General features: G+C 46.7%; 2 protein-coding genes across 9 annotated transcripts in view; one reads left to right on the forward strand and one right to left on the reverse strand.

The window, feature by feature from the left end:
* The window catches only part of slc39a6 (solute carrier family 39 member 6), a 583352-nt gene that overhangs the window by 5277 nt on the left and 554029 nt on the right, over positions 1 to 24046 (forward strand). For 2 of the 3 annotated variants that reach the window (XM_060058121.1, XM_060058120.1), the window contains 7 exons: positions 528 to 697; positions 3705 to 3911; positions 4136 to 4217; positions 4465 to 4824; positions 5824 to 5904; positions 6157 to 6347; positions 7798 to 9597. In XM_060058121.1, the coding sequence (XP_059914104.1) occupies positions 528 to 697; positions 3705 to 3911; positions 4136 to 4217; positions 4465 to 4824; positions 5824 to 5904; positions 6157 to 6347; positions 7798 to 7950 (1244 nt within the window). In that variant the 3' untranslated portion in view covers positions 7951 to 9597. Of the gene's footprint in view, positions 1 to 527; positions 698 to 3704; positions 3912 to 4135; positions 4218 to 4464; positions 4825 to 5823; positions 5905 to 6156; positions 6348 to 7797; positions 9598 to 24046 lie in introns of those variants that run through there. The other variant, XR_009526876.1, reaches the window with a different exon arrangement.
* The window catches only part of LOC132462545 (uncharacterized), a 570484-nt gene continuing 563254 nt past the window's right edge, over positions 16817 to 24046 (reverse strand). For 2 of the 6 annotated variants that reach the window (XM_060058105.1, XM_060058107.1), the window contains exons 2-3: positions 22561 to 22631; positions 16817 to 20609 (exon numbers count right to left, since the gene is read on the reverse strand). In XM_060058105.1, coding sequence (XP_059914088.1) covers positions 18727 to 20448 — 1722 coding nt within the window. In that variant the 5' untranslated portion in view covers positions 20449 to 20609; positions 22561 to 22631 and the 3' untranslated portion in view covers positions 16817 to 18726. Of the gene's footprint in view, positions 20610 to 20902; positions 20974 to 21154; positions 21446 to 22560; positions 22632 to 22796; positions 22841 to 24046 lie in introns of those variants that run through there. The other 4 variants (XM_060058106.1, XM_060058108.1, XM_060058110.1 and 1 more) reach the window with 4 other exon arrangements.

The raw sequence follows: 24046 nt of genomic DNA on the forward strand, positions 1-24046 counted from the left end.
TAGACCGCAGCTACCCTGTGTTATGGTGTATGGGCACGTTATGCCTTATGGGTGTCTTATCGTTTATGGGTACGTCATACTGTGTGTGTGTGTGTGTGTGTGTGTGTGTGTGTGTGTGTGTGTGTGTGTGTGTGTGTGTGTGTGTGTGTGTGTGTGTGTGTGTGTGTGTGTGTGTGTGTGTGTGTGTGTGTGTGTGTGTGTGTGTGTGTGTGTGTGTGTGTGTGTGTGTGTGTGTGTTATACCATGTGTGTTTGTCTTATGGTTTATGGGTACGTTATACCGTGTGTGTGTTATGGTTTATGGGTAGGTTATACCGTGTGTGTGTTATGGTTTATGGGTAGGTTATTCCGTGTGTGTGTTATGGTTTATGGGTAGGTTATTCCGTGTGTGTGTTATGGTTTATGGGTAGGTTATTCCGTGTGTGTGTTATGGATTATGGGTACGTTATTCTGTGTGCGTTATGGATTATGGGTACATTATTCCTTGTGTGTGTGTGTTATGGTTTATCTGTGTGTGTGTGTGTGCAGCGTGGGCGGGGGGCTTCGTGTCCATCACGGTCATCAGCCTGCTGTCTCTGCTCGGGGTCGTCCTCATCCCCCTCATGAACAAGGTGTTCTTCAACTTCCTGCTCAGCTTCCTGGTGGCGCTCGCCGTGGGCACGCTCAGTGGCGACGCCTTCCTCCACCTCATCCCCCACGTACGTCCTGGTACCCCCCCCGTACACCTCACCCCCACAGGTCCAGCCCCCACATGTGTCCTGACCTCGGCCCCTGCCGTTGTCATCTCACGACGGACCGTGTGGAAGAGGATGCTAGAGAGGGCGGGACTTTCTATGACAGGTTTAGAGGTGAGGGAGGGCGGGACTTTCAGTAACATGGGTTTAGAGGTGAGAGAGGGCGGGACTTTCATTAACATGGGTTTAGAGGTGAGAGAGGGCGGGACTTTCAGTAACATGGGTTTAGAGGTGAGAGAGGGCGGGACTTTCAGTAACATGGGTTTAGAGGAGAGAGAGGGGGCGGGACTTTCAGTAACATGGGTTTAGAGGTGAGAGAGGGGGGGACTTTCATTAACATGGGTTTAGAGGTGAGGGAGGGCGGGACTTTCAGTAACATGGGTTTAGAGGTGAGAGAGGGCGGGACTTTCATTAACATGGGTTTAGAGGTGAGAGAGGGCGGGACTTTCAGTAACATGGGTTTAGAGGTGAGAGAGGGCGGGACTTTCAGTAAAATGGGTTTAGAGGAGAGAGAGGGGGCGGGACTTTCATTAACATGGGTTTAGAGGTGAGGGAGGGCGGGACTTTCAGTAACATGGGTTTAGAGGTGAGAGAGGGCGGGACTTTCATTAACATGGGTTTAGAGGTGAGAGAGGGCGGGACTTTCAGTAACATGGGTTTAGAGGTGAGAGAGGGCGGGACTTTCAGTAACATGGGTTTAGAGGAGAGAGAGGGGGCGGGACTTTCAGTAACATGGGTTTAGAGGTGAGAGAGGGCGGGACTTTCATTAACATGGGTTTAGAGGTGAGGGAGGGCGGGACTTTCAGTAACATGGGTTTAGAGGTGAGAGAGGGCGGGACTTTCATTAACATGGGTTTAGAGGTGAGAGAGGGCGGGACTTTCAGTAACATGGGTTTAGAGGTGAGAGAGGGCGGGACTTTCAGTAACATGGGTTTAGAGGAGAGAGAGGGGGCGGGACTTTCAGTAACATGGGTTTAGAGGTGAGAGAGGGGGGGACTTTCATTAACATGGGTTTAGAGGTGAGGGAGGGCGGGACTTTCAGTAACATGGGTTTAGAGGTGAGAGAGGGCGGGACTTTCATTAACATGGGTTTAGAGGTGAGAGAGGGCGGGACTTTCAGTAACATGGGTTTAGAGGTGAGAGAGGGCGGGACTTTCAGTAAAATGGGTTTAGAGGAGAGAGAGGGGGCGGGACTTTCATTAACATGGGTTTAGAGGTGAGGGAGGGGGCGGGACTTTCATTAACATGGGTTTAGAGGTGAGGGAGGGCGGGACTTTCAGTAACATGGGTTTAGAGGTGAGAGAGGGCGGGACTTTCATTAACATGGGTTTAGAGGTGAGAGAGGGCGGGACTTTCAGTAACATGGGTTTAGAGGTGAGAGAGGGCGGGACTTTCAGTAACATGGGTTTAGAGGAGAGAGAGGGGGCGGGACTTTCATTGACATGGGTTTAGAGGTGAGAGAGGGCGGGACTTTCAGTAACATGGGTTTAGAGGAGAGAGAGAGGGCGGGACTTTCGATGACATGGGTTTAGAGGAGAGAGAGGGGGCGGGACTTTCGATGACATGGGTTTAGGCCCCGTTTACACAAAGGGAAAACGCAGATATTTCTACGCGGTTTGGCCTCTCATTTACACGAAAACGCTGTTTTTATCACAGAAAACGATCATTTCTAAAAACTCCGGCCAAATTGGAGATTTCTGAAAACGCCGGTTATGTGTTGTCGTGTCAACGGGGAGAAACAGGGTTTTAGGTTCTGAAGCGTCACATTATGCGCCAGGAAATGCTTAACGTCATATGAGCGCCCTATGTTTACAGTTTGTTTGTTACAGGAAGACGCTCGTGTTATTCGTTGTTGTTGATTCTGATTGGCTTGCATGGTTTTATCCTTCTCCCTACACTGCCACCCATAGGTTTGGCATAGTTATAATGGCGCTCGACAGCGTATTTATGCGTTTTGATGTAAACTACAACTTTTTTGAAAACGATGTTGTGTGCACAATGTTGTTTTTGAAAACGGAGGGGGGGAAATATTCGTTTCTATAAATACCCTGCTACGTATAAACGTGGCCTTAGAGGTGAGAGAGGGCGGGACTTTCAGTGACATGGGTTTAGAGGTGAGAGAGGGCGGGACTTTCAGTGACATGGGTTTAGAGGAGAGAGAGAGGGCGGGACTTTCAATGACGTGTTTAGAGGAGAGAGAGGGCGGGACTTTCAGTGACATGGGTTTAGAGGAGAGAGAGAGGGCGGGACTTTCAATGACGTGTTTAGAGGAGAGAGAGGGCGGGACTTTCAGTGACATGGGTTTAGAGGAGAGAGAGAGAGGGCGGGACTTTCGATGACATGGGTTCAGAGGAGAGAGAGAGGGCCGGACTTTCAGTGACATGGGTTCAGAGGAGAGAGAGAGGGCGGGACTTTCAGTGACATGGGTTTAGAGGAGAGAGGGAGGGACTTTCAGTGACATGGGTTTAGAGGAGAGAGAGAGGGCGGGACTTTCAATGACGTGTTTAGAGGAGAGAGAGGGCGGGACTTTCAGTGACATGGGTTTAGAGGAGAGAGAGAGAGGGCGGGACTTTCGATGACATGGGTTCAGAGGAGAGAGAGAGGGCCGGACTTTCAGTGACATGGGTTCAGAGGAGAGAGAGAGGGCGGGACTTTCAGTGACATGGGTTTAGAGCAGAGAGGGCGGGACTTTCAGTAACTTGGGTTTTGAGGAGTTTGTAAAGGTGTGTAGTTATTGTGTATGTTTAAATACAGATGATGGTTAATTCTAGGTCCAGATGTTGTCGATGTTTAGCTCCAGATGTCGTCAACATTTAGCTCCAGATGTGGTCCATGGTTAGCTCCAGATGTTCACATTTAGCTGAAGATGATGTCCATGCTTAGCTCCAGATGTTTTCCACGTTTAGCTCCGGATGTTGTCCACGGTCACCTCCCCAGATGTGAGTCTCTAACGTGCCTCCACCTTCTCCAGTCCCAGGCCACCCACAACCTCCACCACCACCACCACAACCACCACGAGGTCGCTGGGCCGGAGGGGGCGGGACCGGGTCTCCACGGCGACCAGGAGGAGAACCTGGACGGCGTGTGGAAGGGGCTGACGGCGCTCAGCGGAGTCTACGTCATGTTCCTCATCGAACACTTCCTGACGCTGGGCAAGATGTACAAGGACCGCAAGAAGGTGGGACCTCCTCTGCCTGGGCATCTTTGTTTCTGAAGCTTGCGTTGGGCTTGTTTTAGTATTTATTCATTTTTTAGTACCTACGGTCGTGTGTGCTGCTGTTTTGTTCTTTTAATGACTAATTGGCCGCGGCAGAATGAAGTCGGCCGCTTGTTGTCGCTGGTTGTGTCCAGTGGAGGCGCTGCTGTGCGCGACGTCAAATGAATCCCCGTTCCTCCTTCCAGATACAGAAGAAGTGGGACTCGAGAGAGAAGGATCTGGAGGAGGTTCCCGCCCTGGAGGAGAACCACCTCAAGCCCCACGAAGGTGAGGAACCGCCGGGTTCTCCCCTCTCTGGGTTCTCCCCTCTCTGGGTTCTCCCCTCTCTGGGTTGTTCTCTCTCTCTGGGTTCTCCCCTCTCTGGGTTGTTCTCTCTCTCTGGGTTAAGGTTAGGAGGGGAGGGGGGGGGGGGGCGGTGTTCAACCAAACGACTGTAGGGTTGTGTTTGAGGCAGCCGGCCGAGAGGGCGATGCTAATGAGGTCACCATGGCAACGCCGTGCTCTGGGTCCACAGACGCCGAGGCCAACGGGGGCGGGGCCCTGGCCGAGGAGCAGCAGCTCATGTTGGCGCCCGCAGAGTCGGCGGCGGCGGGGGCGGCAGGCCACGCCCGCCCGCCGGACGCGGCCTACACGGACCAGGACTGTGAGCACAAGTGCCACTCGCACTTCCACGACACGGTGGGCCAGTCGGACCACCACCATCACCACGACTACCACCACATCCTGCACCACCACCACTCGCAGAACCACCACCCCCACAGCCACGCCCAGAGCTACTCCCAGGAGCACTTTGAGCAGGTGGGCGTGGCCGCGCTGGCCTGGATGGTCATCGTGGGCGACGGCCTGCACAACTTCAGCGACGGCCTGGCCATCGGTGAGCCCTGTGGGGTACTTTGGGGTTTGGCTGTCTGTTCTTTACTCTGTGCTGCTACGGGGTCTGGCGCAGCGGGTCCTGATCCTGCTGGTAAGGGGTCTGTTGTAGCGGGTCCTGGTCCTGCTGGTACGGGGTCTGGCGCAGCGGGTCCTGGTCCTGCTGGTACGGGGTCTGGCGCAGCGGGTCCTGGTCCTGCTGGTAAGGGGTCTGTTGTAGCGGGTCCTGGTCCTGCTGGTACGGGGTCTGTTGTAGCGGGTCCTGGTCCTGCTGGTAAGGGGTCTGGCGCAGCGGGTCCTGGTCCTGCTGGTACGGGATCTGTTGTAGCGGGTCCTGGTCCTGCTGGTACGGGGTCTGGCGTAGCGGGTCCTGATCCTGCTGGTAAGGGGTCTGTTGTAGCGGGTCCTGGTCCTGCTGGTACGGGGTCTGGCGCAGCGGGTCCTGGTCCTGCTGGTAAGGGGTCTGTTGTAGCGGGTCCTGGTCCTGCTGGTACGGGGTCTGTTGTAGCGGGTCCTGGTCCTGCTGGTAAGGGGTCTGGCGCAGCGGGTCCTGGTCCTGCTGGTACGGGGTCTGTTGTAGAGGGTCCTGGTCCTGCTGGTACGGGGTCTGGCGTAGCGGGTCCTGGTCCTGCTGGTACGGGGTCTGGCGTAGCGGGTCCTGGTCCTGCTGGTACGGGGTCTGGCGCAGCGGGTCCTGGTCCTGCTGGTACGGGGTCTGTTGTAGCGGGTCCTGGTCCTGCTGGTAAGGGGTCTGGCGCAGCGGGTCCTGGTCCTGCTGGTACGGGATCTGTTGTAGCGGGTCCTGGTCCTGCTGGTACGGGGTCTGCCGTAGCGGGTCCTGGTCCTGCTGGTACGGGGTCTGGCGCAGCGGGTCCTGGTCCTGCTGGTACGGGGTCTGTTGTAGCGGGTCCTGGTCCTGCTGGTAAGGGGTCTGGCGCAGCGGGTCCTGGTCCTGCTGGTACGGGGTCTGCCACAGCGGGTCCTGATCCTGCTCTGTTCCCAGGTGCTGCGTTCTCCGAGGGTCTGTCCAGTGGTCTGAGCACGTCGGTGGCCGTCTTCTGCCACGAACTCCCCCACGAGCTGGGTACGCACCTTTTTATTATTCACTCTGAATTAAGGAGGTGCATACTGCTAAATGAAGCAGTAGGCACCTCCTATATTCACCCAGTCATTTAGCAGTAGGCACCTCCTATATTCACCCAGTCATTTAGCAGTAGGCACCTCCTAAATTCACCCAGTCATTTAGCAGTAGGCACCTCCTATATTCACCCAGTCATTTAGCAACGTTTTGTCTGCTGTATTGGTCGGAGCCTGAACGTGTGACTCCATTTCCCAGGGGACTTTGCGGTTCTGCTGAAGTCGGGCATGACGGTGCGTCAGGCCATCCTGTACAACGTGCTGTCGGCCATGATGGCCTACCTGGGCATGGGCGTGGGCATCGTCATCGGCCACTACGCGGAGAACGTGTCCATGTGGATCTTCGCCCTGACGGCCGGGCTCTTCATGTACGTGGCCCTGGTGGACATGGTGAGAACTGCGCTCGTACCTCACAGACCTGTGGTTCTCCAATGAGAACAACGCGCCCCCCCCCTACGGGTACTTACATTTTTTCGTTAACGAAATGAACACTGCAACAGTTGCATGAAGCACAGCCCAATGTTCCTCACACATTTTTAATGTTCGTCTTGACACTGCCAAATGGAACGCACAAACATTATGTTAATTTAAAAAAAATCGATGGGGGTAATTGGCTGGAAAGGTGTCTGAGCGCTAGGAGCAACGTTTGAGAACCACGGCCGTTGACCATATAGAAGGACCTGCTGAAGACCCTCGTGCAGACCCTTCAAGCAGGTGGTCGGCGAGAATGGTTGATAATGTCCATTCGACAAAATAACCACGTCGCTCCCAAAGAGTTTTAAGATCAGTAGAAAATTAAATCGAATCAAACTAATGGATGACGTTGACTAAAAATAAATAAAGCACTTAGTCGTAAGCATTTACATTTTACATTTGCGTTCAGGGCATTTAGCAGACGCTTTTATCAAAAGCGACCTACAATACGTACATTTGTCAGAAGAAAGAGAAACTACAATATATCTCTGTCGGTACAGTGAGGATGTTCACAGAAACAAATGCAGAGCCCTTACCATCGCTAGTTACACAAAATTAAAATATCTTTAAAAACGCCCAAAGATTTAAAAAAAAATGTCTAAAAGAACCAAAATATCTTTAAAAGCACACTATCTTTCGGGGGGTGGGGGCGAAGCTGTTTATTTGCTCTCTGAGGGGGGGCTCACTCTCACACTTTGGAGACCCCTGGTTTAAGAGAAACCATGGTCCATGTATTTATCTCTGTCTGTAGTGATGAGCAGGCACTCAGGGGTGGACGAGTTTGGCTGTCAGGCCCTCAGCTGCACCTGTTAGTTCTTCAGGTGATGTTGAAGAGCTCACCGTGTGGCATAGTCACCTGCTGCTCCCCCCCCCCCCCTGCTGCCACCAACGGCTGTAGTGCGCCCCATGCTGGCCACCGGCAGCCACTGCAACCCGGTTGGTTGTCGAAGCCACGGGGAAAACCTGTTTTTTTTTTTTGGGTTTCTTTAAAGGTGACATGTACCACCAGGTGGTGTGAGTGTGATTAGCCGTGACGAGCCCTTTGGAAATTCTGCCTCTTCTGACAACACAAGTTGGCGTGTCCACCTAGATGTATGACGGATAGATGAGCAACGTTTGCTACAGTCCACTGGGTAGACTGATGTATCCAGCACACATCTGGGTTGATTCACCCAAGGATTTTTAAAGGCTAACCACACTCGCACCTGGTGGTCAATACGTCACCTTTGACGTCTGGTCTTTGGGCTTTCCTTCAAAACAGGACGAGGTGGTTGTTGTTCTCCGTCGCAGAGCACAAATCGTTTTTTTTTCATTGCTGCTGTTCCAAAATAAAGCCCTGGTCACCCTGGTGACCTTTGACCCCCAGATGCCAGAGATGCTGCACAACAACGCGGGCGAGCAGGGCGTGGGCCACTGTGGCTTCTTCCTGCTTCAGAACGCCGGCATCCTGCTGGGCTTCGCCATCATGCTGCTCATCGCCGTGTTCGAACACAAGATCCAGCTGGACCTGGGCTACTGAGTCCGGCTCCGGTATTGGTCGGCTCCGGTCCGCATCTCCCTGCTCACCCCCCCCCCCCCTCCCTCCCTCCCCTCTGGCTCTTCCCCTATGCCTTGTTTTAAGTTCATTTATTTTATTTATGTTTTTTAGCTTGTGTCCCCCCGTTCTCTGCTCCATCGCTGGCCGCTGGCGTTCTGCACGCTCTCAGGAGGTTCTGGAAGAGTCTCCCTGCCGGCGGTCAGAAGCCCAGCTGTGCTAGAACGATAGACCCTACCTGAGCGGACCCCAGCTCCAGTGGACCTTCGATACTGATACGGGAACCGTGGTCCAATTGTAATGCTAAACATTACACATGGACAAAGTTCGCAACTTACACTGCACTGTAGACCCAGTGGGTCCAGTACAGGTAGAACCCGGTACTCGTCAAGTACTGGAGACCCGGTACATGTAGAACCCGTTACTCTTCAAGTCTTGTAGAGCCAGTACAGTTACAATCCGGTACAAAGTACTGTAGACCCAGTCCTGAACTACTGTAATACTGTGTAGTCCTCTTCCCTAAACGGGTCCAGTAGGGTACATCTTGAAGCCGATACAGTACCTTCGGGCCGGTACAAGTTCATAGTGGTGCCGTGCTGTGATTTCATGTCATGACAAAACGTGTTACATTTTTATGTACATTGAGATCGCCAAATGTTTTTTGTTACAGCGTAATTTCTTTTTAATAGTCATACAAAGGTCATGTTTTTTTTAGTAGTGTTGCAATACTTTAACCATTCTGTTTGGATTGAAACAATTGTCTACAAGGACGTATTTGATGGTATAAAAGTGTATTTAATATGATTGATTATTCAACCATTGATCGATATCCTTCATGCCCCCAGAGCGAGTCAACTGACCTGTGTTGGGTATGAAGACCTTTTCCAGGACCAGTATTTAAATGTTGTAAAACTGCTCGTCTTCATTTAATTAAATGTAGAAGATGGCGCAGACTAAACCGTATATTCTCTGTCACTTTGATCCAACTGGTTTATGTTCCTTTAGGGTCTGCTGAGGAGAAGACTGTTCGGGTCTCTAGGTTCAAGTTGTAAACACTGTCGCTGATTCACTGCACTGTGTTGCTCGTTACTGCTTGAAATATTTGTTGAAAAATGGAACTTCATCTCATCGGAACAATGGCAGGGCATGTCAGAAATAACTGTAAAGGGCTTATTCTTATTTGAAGAAATTACAGACTTGCATTTGGCCATGCATGGGTCGCTAATGTACAAATACAAAAGTAAGTGGCTTGGTGTCTAAACTTTAATCAAACGTAACATTTCAATCTTCCAATATCCTCCTACCCCCAACATGCACTACTGAGTTGTTTTTCAAATTCAAACTGAACTTGAGGGACGTTGGTCACGGTTGAGCCAGTGCCATTATGTTTTAGAGAGATTCTTTTTATTTGATCATGTCTTGCCTTCTGACTGCTGTTAGGGCTCCACTGTGATAGCCTACTGCTGTTAAACTGAACGCTCCACTCCTACCCCATAACCAGTATAATTAAGGTACCTTCTAATTTTTTTACTTTGCTTCTCATGCCCACTGTTGATCGTACCAGGTCTGTGGGCCGCTTGGTGTGTTTCTGTGTTTGTGACGCTCCAGAACAGAATAAAGCTGCTTACCCGAGCATGGCTCCGCTTTTATGAGCTGATACGACCTAATAACGGAACCCTACAGCAGTGGTTCTCAAATGGGGCTACGTGTACCTCTAGGGATACCGTGGAGTACTGCAAAGGATTCTCCGATTTTATTTTTTAATATTTAAAAAAAGGTAACTTATTTTTTTCATCCTGAGCAAGTTTAAATTCGGAAATAAACATTATTTCCCTATAAACTTGACGGCAAGCGTTTGAAGTTGGTGCGATAGTGAAGGCGAGTTTTTGATCAAAAATACCCCATTCGTCACGGCGCGGGCTTTCTTGGTTCACTGGAGAAGGCGGGGCTGCGCACAGAGTCAATTTTTTTTTAGGAATGAAGACACCCGCATGCAAGATTACGTTCATGTCTGAGTGTAGGCCACAAACGCGACTAACTATTTACAAGTGCAAAAACGCCAACGTATTCTGCTGACCACTTGTTTTTTATAAAAGTCTCGGACAGTTCCTCTGCGTCTCTCTCGTAGATCGCCCCATCTTTCAACGTCTTTGTTGAATACGACCGCATCACCTTCTCTCACATTATCAGCCAACCACACACACACACACAGACACACACACACACACACACACACAAAACCTCTTGCAGGCAGACTCAGAATCTTGAGCCCATTTATTAGGGAACAGGTGTCATCGGGATTCCATCACTGCATTCCCAGAATCCTGCATTGTGAAAGTCTTCCCTTTTTTTTTTTTAAATGTACAATGGCATTTTATTCTACATACAAAACAACCATAGTATTTTTCAGGAGTCCACGACCACCCTGCCCGTTTTGACACACAAAAGTAATTTGACACTTCTGGGATGAGCCAATGATTCATCTGTTTGGAAGGTTTTGTTGGAGACAAACAAAGAATCTTCAGGCAACAGATGTGACAGCTGTGACTGCTCTCTCTCCTTCGTCTGCTGGGTCCTCTGTGTTTGCCTACCTGCTACAGGTAGCTATTGGGCGGGGCTGAGAGGCTTGTCAGCTGATGAGGTGCACCTGTGCAGGTCTGCCACGCAGGCTTTAGCCAGTCTCTCTCTCTTTCCACAGAGGCAGGTGGGCTTGGGCTCTGTTTAGGGTGGTTCCTTAAGGTTTTGGACCTTTGGATTGGTTCCATGTTTTGTTTTATGTTAACACTATTCAACATCCCCACAGCACACTTTCCACTGCCCATATACATAGGCTAGTCGAAAGAATTGTGTGTTTGGTCAGTAGTTCAGTTGGTTGGTCACATATGTTGGTTTGCTGTTCAGGTTTGGTTTGTTGCATTTTGTTTGGGTATTTCTAACATGGTAAAGATGGTTTGTTGTATTTGTTTTGTCTGTCTGGGTAAGTTTCCTCCGTTCTGGCTCGGTCGGTCCTTGTGATTTTGGTACTGGTTTTCTGTCCAAACCATATAATCGCACATTTTCTAATCTTCCATACTCTACACTAATCCCTTTACAGATTTCGTGATACTTACTTTATTCTAATAAATAACTTTATCCCTTATCATGTGTGGATCCCTATCTTTGCTCTGACCCAAGCCTCGTCTTAATGCAGCCAAGGAGATGGATATCAACACAATGGGAGAGTATTATCAATAATTATTCGATGATTGTGTTGTACAATAAAACACAGTAAAGATTCAATATGAATGGCAAAATATAAGAATAAGAATAAAATATGTGTTGGGCAAATTATACAGAAGATGAGATTATAGATTTCATATCAAAAGGTGAAGGGCTGAAAAAATGTAAGAAATATAGGCCTACTCAAAGCCCAAATCATTGATATCATAACCTATCCAATATTAAAGAAATTTGAATTTGAATGGTAACAATTCCGTCTGGTGTTAAATCCTCGTTCTCGTTTTGAACGTCTCACTCATGGCCGATCACAGTGTGTTCTTTCTGATTAGCTCTTATTGAGATCACCTGCCACGCACCCCTTTATTAAAGGTGAACGCAATGGGTTTGGTTTACTTTGCATCGGCCTGTGTCAATCGAGGTTGAGTTTAGGGAGCTTTGAAAGTTTTCGATCTAGATTGCAGATCAGAAGCATGCGTTGTTGCGTGTTTGTTTTTGTGGGCATTTGACTGAGCAGCCCAGACCAATATTGCTACCAGCATGGCACTTCGAAACAGACCACCGCAGTGAGTAAAAGTTATTTTCCTTTATTAAATGTTGAAGTTTTTGGGCTGTCTCCTCGGACACAAGCCATCAGTAACCCTGCTCTTTGCACCTACACATGCATGTTGCCGCTGTTTGTTAACCTAGCTTTGCTGATTTGTATCTTGTGATGTGTGTTTTTCTTAACAGGTGTTGAATGACTGACTGACAAGATCTATGGGGGGGCCCCCTTTGGGCCCCCCCATACCAACTTAGTCTTCAAAAAAATCGAGTACCATGGGACTCCAGTGTCTTCAAAACATCCTCGGAATACATGTGTATGAATGGTCCACCGAAGGGTTGATCTGGAAGCCACCACGGTCCACGCAGTAATATGCTGCGTGGGCCGTAGTGGCTTCCAGAGCAATCTTTCGGTCTTGGTCAGGATTTGTTACAGTTGCCCTTCAATGTAGCAGGCTACGGGTTTCTGAAGAAGCCTGCTTTACGTAGCATTGGAGTACAAATATTGTGCAAAATGCTCATGTAATTGCAGTAGCACTAGTAACCTGTAGATTAGCTTAGTTTAACGTCATTCCGTGCTGTCTCTGTCAAATGTGTGGCTTACTTTAAGTCCACAAGGCCCTCTGGTAAACCACGTTGGAACACCCCTGGACAAGGTGATCAGTCACTGGGTGTGTGCTAAAGTTTTGTTCCATTTTTCACTAGTTGGTTAAGGTTTGGTAGAATTGTTTGGATGCTAGCGACGTGATGGCGTATGTACAAGAGCCTACCGTGGCCAGGCCACAGTTACGACGGTCACGGCCAGATGGCCTAGTGTGAGCGCAACCTTGATTGCATATGTATACTGTTTACCATTGGATGTTTATGCAATTTGGCTTAATTCATCCGCAGTAAAGCTGCATTTGACTATTCCAGGGTCGTTTTGTGCAGGCTTTCAATTGACCATGTTGACTAGTTTGTGGGATTTTTTTTTTTTTAACCTTGCTTACAATCCAACGGTTGTGACCACTTATGCAACTGGGCTGTGAACCTTGCAATTCTAGTTGCATATTTGTACACGCAAGCTTGTCCATTTCTATCGCTATCACAAACACTAGCTTCAGCATTTCCTTGTAGGCCATTAGCTGACTTGTGTATTGGAGCGATGATTTGGATATTTTAAGATGCTTAAACCTAAAATAAAGCAAAATGCGTGTCTGGTGTGCAAGAGCCAATTTGTTGGCTTGCAGTAGTCGAGGAGTTGCCGTAGGTCGTAAGCCATCTGGAGGTTGTGGCAATGGAGGCTTGTGGTAGATCTGCCATCCAAGAGAGGTTAATTCTTCTGAAGCATGATTAATAGTTTAGTAAATTGAATCTATTCATATAGAACTATAAAATCCAAGACTGCAGCCAGTTACTTGGATCGCAATATGTGGAAAGTATTAGTCTTCATTTGTAACAGAATAATTAACATGACTAACTGGGTTTCTTCCATTTTCTAACTAGGGGGACTTGACTGGTGAGTCTACTGGATTAATCAGTAGCGGTACTTTGCCCAACAGATTTGATGGCATGACCACAGGGTGACAAAGACAATTATTCCCTGCCTATCAAAAGAGACTTCTAAAACATATCTGCTAGAACAGTTCCTATACTTTTTGTATAATTTGGTCATGCTGCAAATTTACTTTTTGAAGTTGCTCCATATTTAGTTCTTTGACAGCCTCACCTGCTAGAAAAGTCTATTCAAATCAGCTAAATATAATGAACCAAATTAATAGCCATGAAATGTTGTCACTCATACTAATGGCAAATACCCTCTTTCAGTTGGTGGTTCAACACTGATGTCTCTCTAGGCTTGAGGGAGAGCTCACAAGTAAATTACACAAATGTCCTGGTGCAATTGGGAATACACTTGTATTTAGTCTACCTGACCAGGGACATCTTTGAACTATAGGTCACCTAACCTAAACTTTTCACTCTTGTTAGGTTGTCCTTTTCTCTCGTTTTTTAACCCGAAAGGGCTGAAATATCAGCATTTCAGGTATTCTGTTTGGATAATGTGCAAAACTTGTGGCTTCACTAATAAAAAAAATTAACGAATGTATTTTTCTTAATGTAGTTAAACTATTTAAAGATTTGTATGCAAAATATTTCTGCTCAATTTGTGGTCAAGGAAACTCTGAAATTTTTTAATTTGCTAAAACACAACTATGGGTTAAAGGTATTTGCTTTGGGCATCTTTTGATATTTCTAGAATCTAGCTCCATTGCCGTTAGAAACGGTGTCTCCCGGTACTGCAAAGTGCTTCCACAAGTTTAAAAAATGGGCAGAAAAGGAACTGCCAACTAAATATTTAACATGGGTAGAAAGTTTCCATGGAAGCTCTTGGCTGCTGGTTCCCAACACAGCTCCACTGTTAGCCTGTGACCTTGTGTTTAACTTTTGACTTTTGGTGACTTTCACAAAAGAGAAATGAACTGGTTAATACAATAAACAAGACGCTTCATGGTACCATTTTGAACTGTGGATATTGCATTAAATCCATATGCTTGAAACTTTTCAATAATGCATATCAACGAAACAATGGAATAAAATAAATAGTTCAAGCAATTTGTGGGACTTGGCTGCTTTTACATTATTACTCATTTTGGGGGTTATTTCAGTCTCCAACCTGCAGGTCGTGCGAAGAATCATGTGAATGGGAATATTCTATAAATGTCTTGATCATCTTTCGTCTCAACACTGCTGCTGCAGCCGCTGTTGAAGCGTATGAGTCCTTTGAGACCCCCTTTGATAAAAGGGGTTCTTTTAACAAAGGGGGCTCCTGTAAATCGCTCCTGTATGTTACCCTGCGCCACTGAGCTGTTTGTATAGGAATGAATGGGCGGCCATTTTCCAGTCTGTGGTCCATCCTTTATGTCCATGTTCGATCCACACTTCAGGATTAGCCCGTTTTGAGTACGGCATCCGGGTCCTTAAAGTATACTTCTTTTCGCCGGATCTTACTCAAATTTTGGCTAGTAAGTACGGACAGTACGGTATGGGAACACGGCACAGGTTTGAGCGTGTGCATGGGTTGAATTGCGTGTGTCTCACGCCGAATGCATGAGACATGAGAGCCCTGTACTTACGTGACACAAACCAGCACCGCAAACGTTCTCTCCCGCTTGAGATGACGTCTTTCTTTATAGGTTCATGGGTCTGATTCGCCGATTTCCCATGCTGATATCCCCGAAGATTCTCGGGCATCTTCGACAATTTGGCTATAGATTGTCTCATTACACGCTAAATAATATAATTATAGCCTAATTATATATATAGCCTATACATATATATAGGCAATATATATAATTAGGCAATATATATATATATACATATAGGCTAGCATTTGTGGTTTTGGCATAAACATAACTAGGGTGCACTGTACTATCTGCACACACCCTTTCTGAAGCCTCTCTCTCGCTCTCTCTCTCTCTCTCTCTGTCCCTCCCTCTCTCTCTTTCTCTCTCTCTCGTACCGTTTTGTGGAGCACGTTAATTGTCTTAGAACACTCCCATTCAGAATGCATTGGTTTACATTTCGTTCTGTGTAACACGCAAAAAGTCAGACTATCGTGCTCTGGAACACGCTTCAATAGATTAACGTTTGTGCGCAGGAGCACGCAATCGCGTGATACCGGGTTGTATCAGCAGCTCGTGGATTTCACTTTCTCTCAAGTTAACTGCTCATGATCATATCGCTGCGTTGTCTCTGTGGAGACAGCATAACCCAACACCACTACCCAAGCCCCCCCCCACCCTGGAACCGCGGAGCCATCGCATTTACAACAGAATGAAACCCAATAAACCATCAATGTGTGCAGGGTCCTCCGGGAGAGTAAATCGGGCCCGGGGTTCTAGCTCAAGCAGGATATTTACCTCGGGGAGTGTAAACGCGCGGACCGTGCCGCAAAAAAGGCGTGTGCGTAAAACGGCCTATTTGGTAGTGTAAAAACGCTCAGTGAGAGAGGGCTGTATCTGAGTAGAACGGCTCCAAATAAGCAACAAAGTCAGTTAAAGGGTAATTCCGGTGTAAAATAGATTTGAGATATGTTTTGTATGATGACGAGTTGAAACGTTCGTTTTGGAATCTATCAAAACGCTATAAACTTGGAACTATGGGGCAGTGGTTATGGCAAAAACTGAATCGCTATTTTAAACCACTTAAAAGGCTAGAAGTAGCCCGACACTTCTTTGGTAGTATGATAAGGGTCTTAACATATGAAACGAGGCATTGAGAACTTTGTAAGTGTACAGATTGTTTATTAAAAATGACATTTTATACACACAATACCATCAGATCACCCGTCAACATCATTTTGTTTTCAAGACTCGATAGGTAGATTGACGAACAAAGAGATTGTGACAGCTGTCGGCAACACGCAAGCTCTGTGTTTGCCAATCTACTTATCGAGTCTTAAAAACAAGCGATTTAGTTTTTGCCATAACCAATAATCAATTAAATCAAAACCAAAACGGATTGAGCCTTCTTTTTATGTCCATGATTGAGCCCCGTTTATAAACAACCCTTCTGGGTTTGTCCGTTGGCTTGTGTCGATACTTCAAGTGTCGATACGTCATCTGTAAGCGCAGGACCTGGCAGCCGAGTCAATCTGACACCCACAACGGTACAGATGGCCTAGTGTGAGTGTGCCTTTATACAGAGTTAACACAAAACCCATCTCTGACTGTCGCCCCCTGCTGGTGGTTTCATGACCTCACTAAAACTGACCAGAAGGGGCAGCCTGCAAAGGATAACTTTAAACAAATATTGGAGAATATACAATGGGCATCAATCAAATAAAAAGGTTTAACGTAAAAACAGATAATTGTAATCATCTTTAATTCTTTTAGGTAACGCATGATTCAACATGATTATACTTTAGTAAATATTGTTTTAGAGCCTTGGTTCTTGTCCTCTAATACAGGGGTTCTAAACATTTTCACTTCAAGACCAAAAGGAGAAATATGTGTCTCCCGGGACCCAAACTTATAAATATTGCATCATGAATTGCCATAACATCTACATTGATAAACTACTGATGAAGAACGCAACAAACCATGAATGAAAAAATAATGAGAAATGTATTAATCTCATGACAAAAGTACATCCCAGTCATAATCCAATGTGCTGAAGTGTGTGTTACGTACACATACGAATTTGCACAATTAACTTGAAAAATTGGGACACAGAAGCAGTAAGTCAATGCACTCAGTGACTCAGTGTTCCAGCTGGAGTGGAGTATGCGGCCAAGCATATAAAGTACACAGAACAACAGAAATGAAATCAAAATCAGGGTAATAAACTCAAAAGTAGGGGAATAAAATCAGGGGAATAAATGTATTTGTTCTTTTCAACATCGCTTGATGTTGAAGTCTCGCTTCAATGTTACCTCAGCCAGAGAGTGAACAGGTTGTGGGGGGGCTCCAAACCCAGCATCTAGGCTAAACAGACCAGTGAAGCAAGGAACAACGCTCCTCTATCTGAATTAGGAAAATGCATTCACACTTTACTGCAAATCCCTGCAAATCCCCAATAAGAAAGACATTTTAAAAACATTTCTATCAATTTCATTACTCTGTTAATTCTCATCAAGAGCATCCATGTAATTAAATCAAACTGAGTATAGATTATCGGAAAATAAGTCCTGACAGGGCGAACCCGACACCGACGCGGTAAATTGTCAAAAAATAATTGACCGCCGGAAGTCGGGAAGGCCCATGCAAGTGAACAGAACATTCTACAGCATTGACAAGAGCTGTGTATTAAGAGCCTATATTAACTTCTTTTTTTTGGCGTTTGTGCTGGGAGAGGTAATAATAATAATAATAATAAATTTTATTTATAATGCACTTTATATTCAAGAATCTCAAAGTGCTTCAATGCTCTTTTAAAGAGATGGGTTTTGAGGTTCCGTTTAAAAAGAGCTGTAGTCTGTGGAGCCCTCAGGTGGTCGCGTTCCATAGTCTAGGGGCAGCAGCAGAAAAGGCCCGATCACCCATGGTGCACAGCTTCGTATGTCGGGTTTGGAGGGTGTGAGTGGATCCTGAACGGAGTGTACGTGAGTTTGTCGGGGGGGTGAGGAGTTCCTGAAAGTAGAGGGGGGCAAGTCCGTGAAGGCACTGGTGGGTGAGGAGGGAGACCTTGTACTCAATTCTGAGTGGGACAGGGAGCCAGTGCAGTGATTTCAGGATGGGGGTGATGTGGTCATGCTTGCGCACCCTCATCAGGACCCTGGCAGCACTGTTTTGAATGTATTGGAGCCTCTGGATGCTCTTGCCAGGGATCCCAATGAGGAGTGCATTGCAGTAGTCCAACCTGGAAGAGACAAAGGCATGGACGAGCTTCTCTGCATCAGCCAGGGTGAGTGATTGCCGGAGTTTGGCGATGTTCCTGAGGTGGTATAAAGCTGTCTTACAGAGGTGTTTGATGTGGGTGTCAAAATTAAGTTGTGGGTCCATTTTAACACCGAGGTTGGTGACGGATGTGGAAAGGGGGATGTTTTTGCCAGAGAAGGTGATATTGGTGATGGTGGGGGAGCGGAGCTGATGTGGCGTGCCAACAAGGATGGCTTCCGTTTTATGGCTGTTAAGTTGTAGGAAGTTGAGCTTCATCCACGCCTCTATCTCCTCCAGGCAGGTGGTCAGTGTGGATGTTGGCAGAGGGGCAGAAGAAGTGGGGGTTGTCCTGATGTAGAGCTGTGTATCATCAGCATAGCAGTGGTAAGATAAGCCATGCCTGCTAATGACACTACCCAGGGGGAGCATGTACAGTGAGAACAGTGTGGGGCCCAACACCGAGCCCTGGGGGACACCGCAGGTGACGTTGTTGGTGTGTGATTTTGCTTTGCCCAGGGCAACGTGCTCAGTTCTGTCAGTGAGGTACGAGGTGAACCAGTTCTTTATATTTCCTGATAGTCCAATGGTGTATTGCAGGCGGTGAAGGAGAATATTGTGGTCAACCGTATCAAAAGCAGCTGTCCTACCGCAAAATTGAGTGTGCTGTGGCCCCACTAGCAACCTCCCCCGTGGTAATGGCCTTTTTCTTCAGCTCCATGAGTTTACAGATGCGCTCCAGGTAGCCAGGCTTGCCCTCTGACTTCTCTCCCTCTATCAGCAGGTCGATGTATTCAGGTGTTGAGATTGGATCGGGCCTCAGAGCGATCTGCTTCAGGGTGTTGAGACACTGGGCTGAGCGCTCCATCAGCCCGACCACCTCGTCCTCTAGGTGGTCGTACTCCAGCTCCATCTGTTTGATGATGTCACCAACGGACATGGCTTTCTTAGAGGCCCTCGCATACTGTTTGTTCAGCTCTTCGTAGGTTCGTTTTTCTTTCACCGTCTCGGAACCCCAGTAGAAAGCCTCCAGGGCATGCTTCGTTGTAGGGCACTCGCCTTTGCATTCTTTGCATTTACCAGCCCAGGTAAAGATCTCACAAAAATAATTTGTCACGGGAGTTGGAATTGTGGGAAGAAACGTTACCACAGTCTTAACCAGGTCGATACCCTGCCTTACCCAGCATGATTTGTGGCAAGTGACATTACATTCCTCACAGTTCATTGAGTATTCTTCGGTTTTAACTTTAACAGGCCTTGTGACACTGACCTCATAATCAAATTCCTTACTGTCTGCGATAGCTGACTCGTGTGCTTGGAGAATTTGAGATTCTTTTTTAATCTCCTCAAGTTTAGTTAAGGCCAATTTCACCTTATTCTCGATATTCTCAATGGAGATCTCCAGCTGAGCTCTCTGTCTGAGCACCTCCTTGGTTAAGGTCAAGCTCTTGGTCTCAATGACTTTCAGATCAGAAAATAATTTTTTCATGTTTTTGGTTCCCATGTCCCAACACTTTTTAAGGCCTTCTTCTTCCTCATCATCATCATCATCATCCTCATCATTGTTTCCATCTTCTTCAACGTCACCCCCCTCATTTTCGTTGTATGCACCAGGTATAGAGTTATTGAATTTGAAGTGAATTGGTAAACCATTTTTCGTTTTAGGACATGGGACCCCGAACTCATTGATCGCCCCGAGAACCAGAGGTTTTGTGTTATCTGCAAATGTCACCAGAATCCGGATGTTCTCTGCCACATCTTTGCCAAATATGCGGAGCACCGAATCAAAGACGTATTTCTGTGTCGTTGTAAGCCGAGCTAAAGATGCTTGGGCCACGAAGCAGATGGCATCAATCTCGCTGATTCCACTTTTAGCCGAGAATAAATTTTCTAGCTGACTCATAATCAACCCATCTCTTTCTATGCCTCTCGTGTCTCCGAAACCCGGCGTATCCACAATAGTCAGGGAGTAGTCGATCTGGAAGCCCTCCCGGTGGTTGAGCTTGTACACGGTGACTTCAGAGGTCTGGCTGTGAGCCTGAGACTTGGCCGTGCCTTCGTCTACCAACTTGAATCTAAAGGTATCGTCCCCTGTGACACCCAAGATGTAGTTGATCATCCTGTTGACCATGGTGGACTTGCCCGCCCCAGTGGCTCCTAGAACCATGATTGTGCGGTTCTTTCTACCAAAGTCTTTTCCAAACATGAAGCATTTGCATCCCTCTATCTCCATGGACTGGGCTTCCAGAGGAAGTGTGTAAACGTCCAGAGTACCTGAACGTCCTTCAATCTTCTTGCCTTCTATCTTAACAGCTTCTGCCAACCGCTTAGGGGGGGGCGAAACCGCTGTTTTAAAAGGATTAAACATAGTAGCAATATTTGTTAACTTCTCAGAATTCTGACTAATTCAAACGGTTGTAAGATCTTCTGAGGAGTTGAGAAGATAGCAGGAAGGTTAGCCCTGACAATCAACAGTTTGTTCCCCGTCTGAAACGAGGTTGATCCTCGTAGAAATATCCCTGATGTGATCTGAAAATGAGACATAAACAGGTCAGGAAAACCTCTGCATGTGTGTGTGTGTGTGTGTGTGTGTGTGTGTGTGTGTGTGTGTGTGTGTGTGTGTGTGTGTGTGTGTGTGTGTGTGTGTGTGTGTGTGTGTGTGTGTGTGTGTGTTAAACAAAATGTAATGTTCCAAAACGAATGTTAACTTAAATACATATAGGCCTGACTGTTTTATTCTGGTGCTGTAGCAGGTCAAACAAGGTTAAATCATAGCAGTTATGAGGTGGCCTATACTTTAAAATACAATGACGTGGACGCACCTGGTTGCATCGGTTTGGCCCAGGTCCAGGTTCAGCCTTCAACACAGAGATAAGACCAGCTCCGGGTAGACCTAATGAAATGCTCAGTGTTAAATACCGCACTTGTTATAATATGAATCACAATGAAACGCCCATCCATTCCGTCCACTCGAGTGATAACGTTCCAAACGGGGGCACAGAGTCAGTACCACCCGCAACAACTTCATTGTGTTAGGCGTCAATATAACTGATCAAAGCACGTTTCTGTCCTACCTTGGCTGTCCCGGCTGAGAGCAGGATGAGAGCTCAGTCTCTCTACTGCGCCTCTTAAAGCTGAGCTGGGTGGGCTACACCCAGGAGGGGGGGTGGCTAGCTCATTATTTGAAGTAACACCATTTCTAAGAAATGCTCCGGTTACTTTCCCCCCACCCTGTAGATGAACCAGGCAAGTGCATAACAGCTGGAGTCGGTACCTGAACGCTACACTGTCTGATGGGTTCATGCAGAATTGTGCATTTCTCCACGGGGCTCAATAAAGTGTGATCTTCTTAATCCCCCTAATAATGTTAAATATGACATGCAATGCAATGCACATGGATTAGCCTATAAGCCTTCATGTTTATACACACATCCCTCTCTCTCTCTCTCTCACTCTCACTCTCACACACACACACACACACACACACACACACACACACACACACACACACACACACACACACACACACACACAGCACAGACATTTTGTACACCTTAAACAGTACAGTGGCCAGCTAAACTATTAAGTCCACGCGAGCGCGAATATTCATGATACGTATATCTCTGAACCAATCAGGAGGCAGGATTTTACTGGGAAAAAAAGTTTTGCAGCCCGGTTTATGTTCATGTTATTCTAGGTTTGTTGATAGATATATGACAGTGTATATTCAGAACTATCTGTATACTTAATTATGTCTGTTATGTTTATACTGCAACCAGGTCTGGTTATTGGAAACCTATTTTACGACCACACCCTAAATGGACTCCACGGTGATTTGAATACTACTCCCATCACGCCTTGAAATAATTTAACTTTCATTTAGTGATTCAACTCTGACTTTGAGCTGACAAATCGGTACATACAATTTTTAACCCTTCTTTTATTGTGCAACATTCATCTTTAGATTTAAATACTTTTGACGCCGGCACATGCATGGGCACTAATGTCCTTGTGCGTGAAGGTACTGTCCGGTGAACCGGACACTATGCATCTAGAGTATTCTGAAGAATGTCTGTCGGTTAGACGGCCCTATTTCTACCATTTCTTTGAAATCAGCTCCGTCTCTCTACCGCACCTCTTTAAGCTGAGCTGGGATGGCAACAGCATTTCTTGGAAATGGTTTGACTTCAAATAATGAAACAGCCAGTAGAGAGAGAGAGAGAGAGAGTGTGTGTGTGTGTGTGTGTGTGTGTGTGTGTGTGTGTGTGTGTGTGTGTGTGTGTGTGTGTGTGTGTGTGTGTGTGTGTGTGTGTGTGTGTGTGTGTGTGTGTGTGTGTAACAAAACTTAATGTTCCAAAACTAATGTTAACTTAAATACATATAACTGTTTTATTCTGGTGTGCTGTAGCAGGTCAATAAATGTTTAATCATAGCAGTTGTGAGGTGGCCTATACTTTACAATACAATGACGTGAACGCACCTGGTTGTATCGGTCTGGCCCAGGTCCAGGTTCAGCCTTCAACACAGAGATAAGACCAGCTCCGGGTAGACCTATGAAATGCTCAGTTGTTATAATATGAATCACAATGAAACGCCCATCCATTCCGTCCACTCGAGTGATAACGTTCCAAACGGGGGCACCAAATCAGTACCACCCGCAACAACTTCATTGTGTTAGGTGTCAATATAACTGATCAAAGCACGTTTCTGTCCTACCTTGGCTGTCCCAGCTGAGAGCAGGATGAGAGCTCAGTCTCTCTACGGTGCCTCTTAAAGCTGAGCTGGGTGGGCTACACCCAGGAGGGGGGGTGGCTATAGCTCATTATTTGAAGTCACACCATTTCTAAGAAATGCTCCGGTTTCACCCCCACCCTGTGGATGAACAAGGCAAGTGCATAACAGCTGGAGTCGGTACCTGAACGCTTCACTGTGACTGGTTCAAGCAGAATCGTGCATTTCTCCACGGGGGTCAATAAAGTATCTTCTTCTTAATCCCCTTAATAATGTTAAATATGACATGCATATGGATTAGCCTATAAGCCTTCATGTTTATACACACATCCTCTCTCTCTCTCTCTCTCTCTCTCTCTATATCTCTATATCTCTATATATATATATATATATATATATATATATATATATATATATATATACACACACATACACATACACACACATACACATACACATACACATACACATACACATACACAGTTAACATGCGCAACATATACACGCATGTACCGTAGGTAGCAAATTCATGTTTTGGTTTGTATACTTTTCCACATAGATATTATTTCACACATGCGCTACATACAAACTCTCTCCCTCACAAACACACACACTGGCAGTGATATGCGTACGATACTTTCTCGATTGCATGTCATATTTAACATTATTAGGAGGAAAGAAACAGGCCTTCCTAAACCTCCCCGAGGCCCCTGCTGTCTCTGGACCGTCCAATCAGGAGCCTCATAATAGACCCCACAGAGTGGTTGTTATGAGGTCCCTGACCACTCAGGAGCCTCAGGATCTCTGGACCGTCCAATCAGAGTGGGTGTTATGAGGTCCCAGTGACCAATAGGAGCCTCAGGATTTTCAGGTCGTAGAATTGCAGAAGTAATTTAAGTATTTGGTTTTAAATAAAATGTAATTTAAAAGTTGCTTTTTTAGTGGAGATGATAGATGATAAAATATGTAAATTGTTGTTCACTAATAAACTAGGCAATCACGATGGAAAATTAAGTTGAAAGTTGAAATAATAACAATTCCTAGGTGTTTAAAATAGATCTATTTTGACGCCCACCTCCAGCACTTAATGAACCCGGGGTCAACCCTTGTCCAAGCGATGGTCACGAGTTGTGGTGGAGGTGACATGGCAGAGTCAGGGTCCGAGGTGGAGATGGATAGGGACCCCTTATCAGGGCCAGTCTGTCAGCCTGGGGTCCGAGGTGGAGATGGTAGGG

This window comes from Gadus macrocephalus, chromosome 8 (assembly GCF_031168955.1).
Source record: "Gadus macrocephalus chromosome 8, ASM3116895v1".
Taxonomy (NCBI): domain Eukaryota; kingdom Metazoa; phylum Chordata; class Actinopteri; order Gadiformes; family Gadidae; genus Gadus; species Gadus macrocephalus.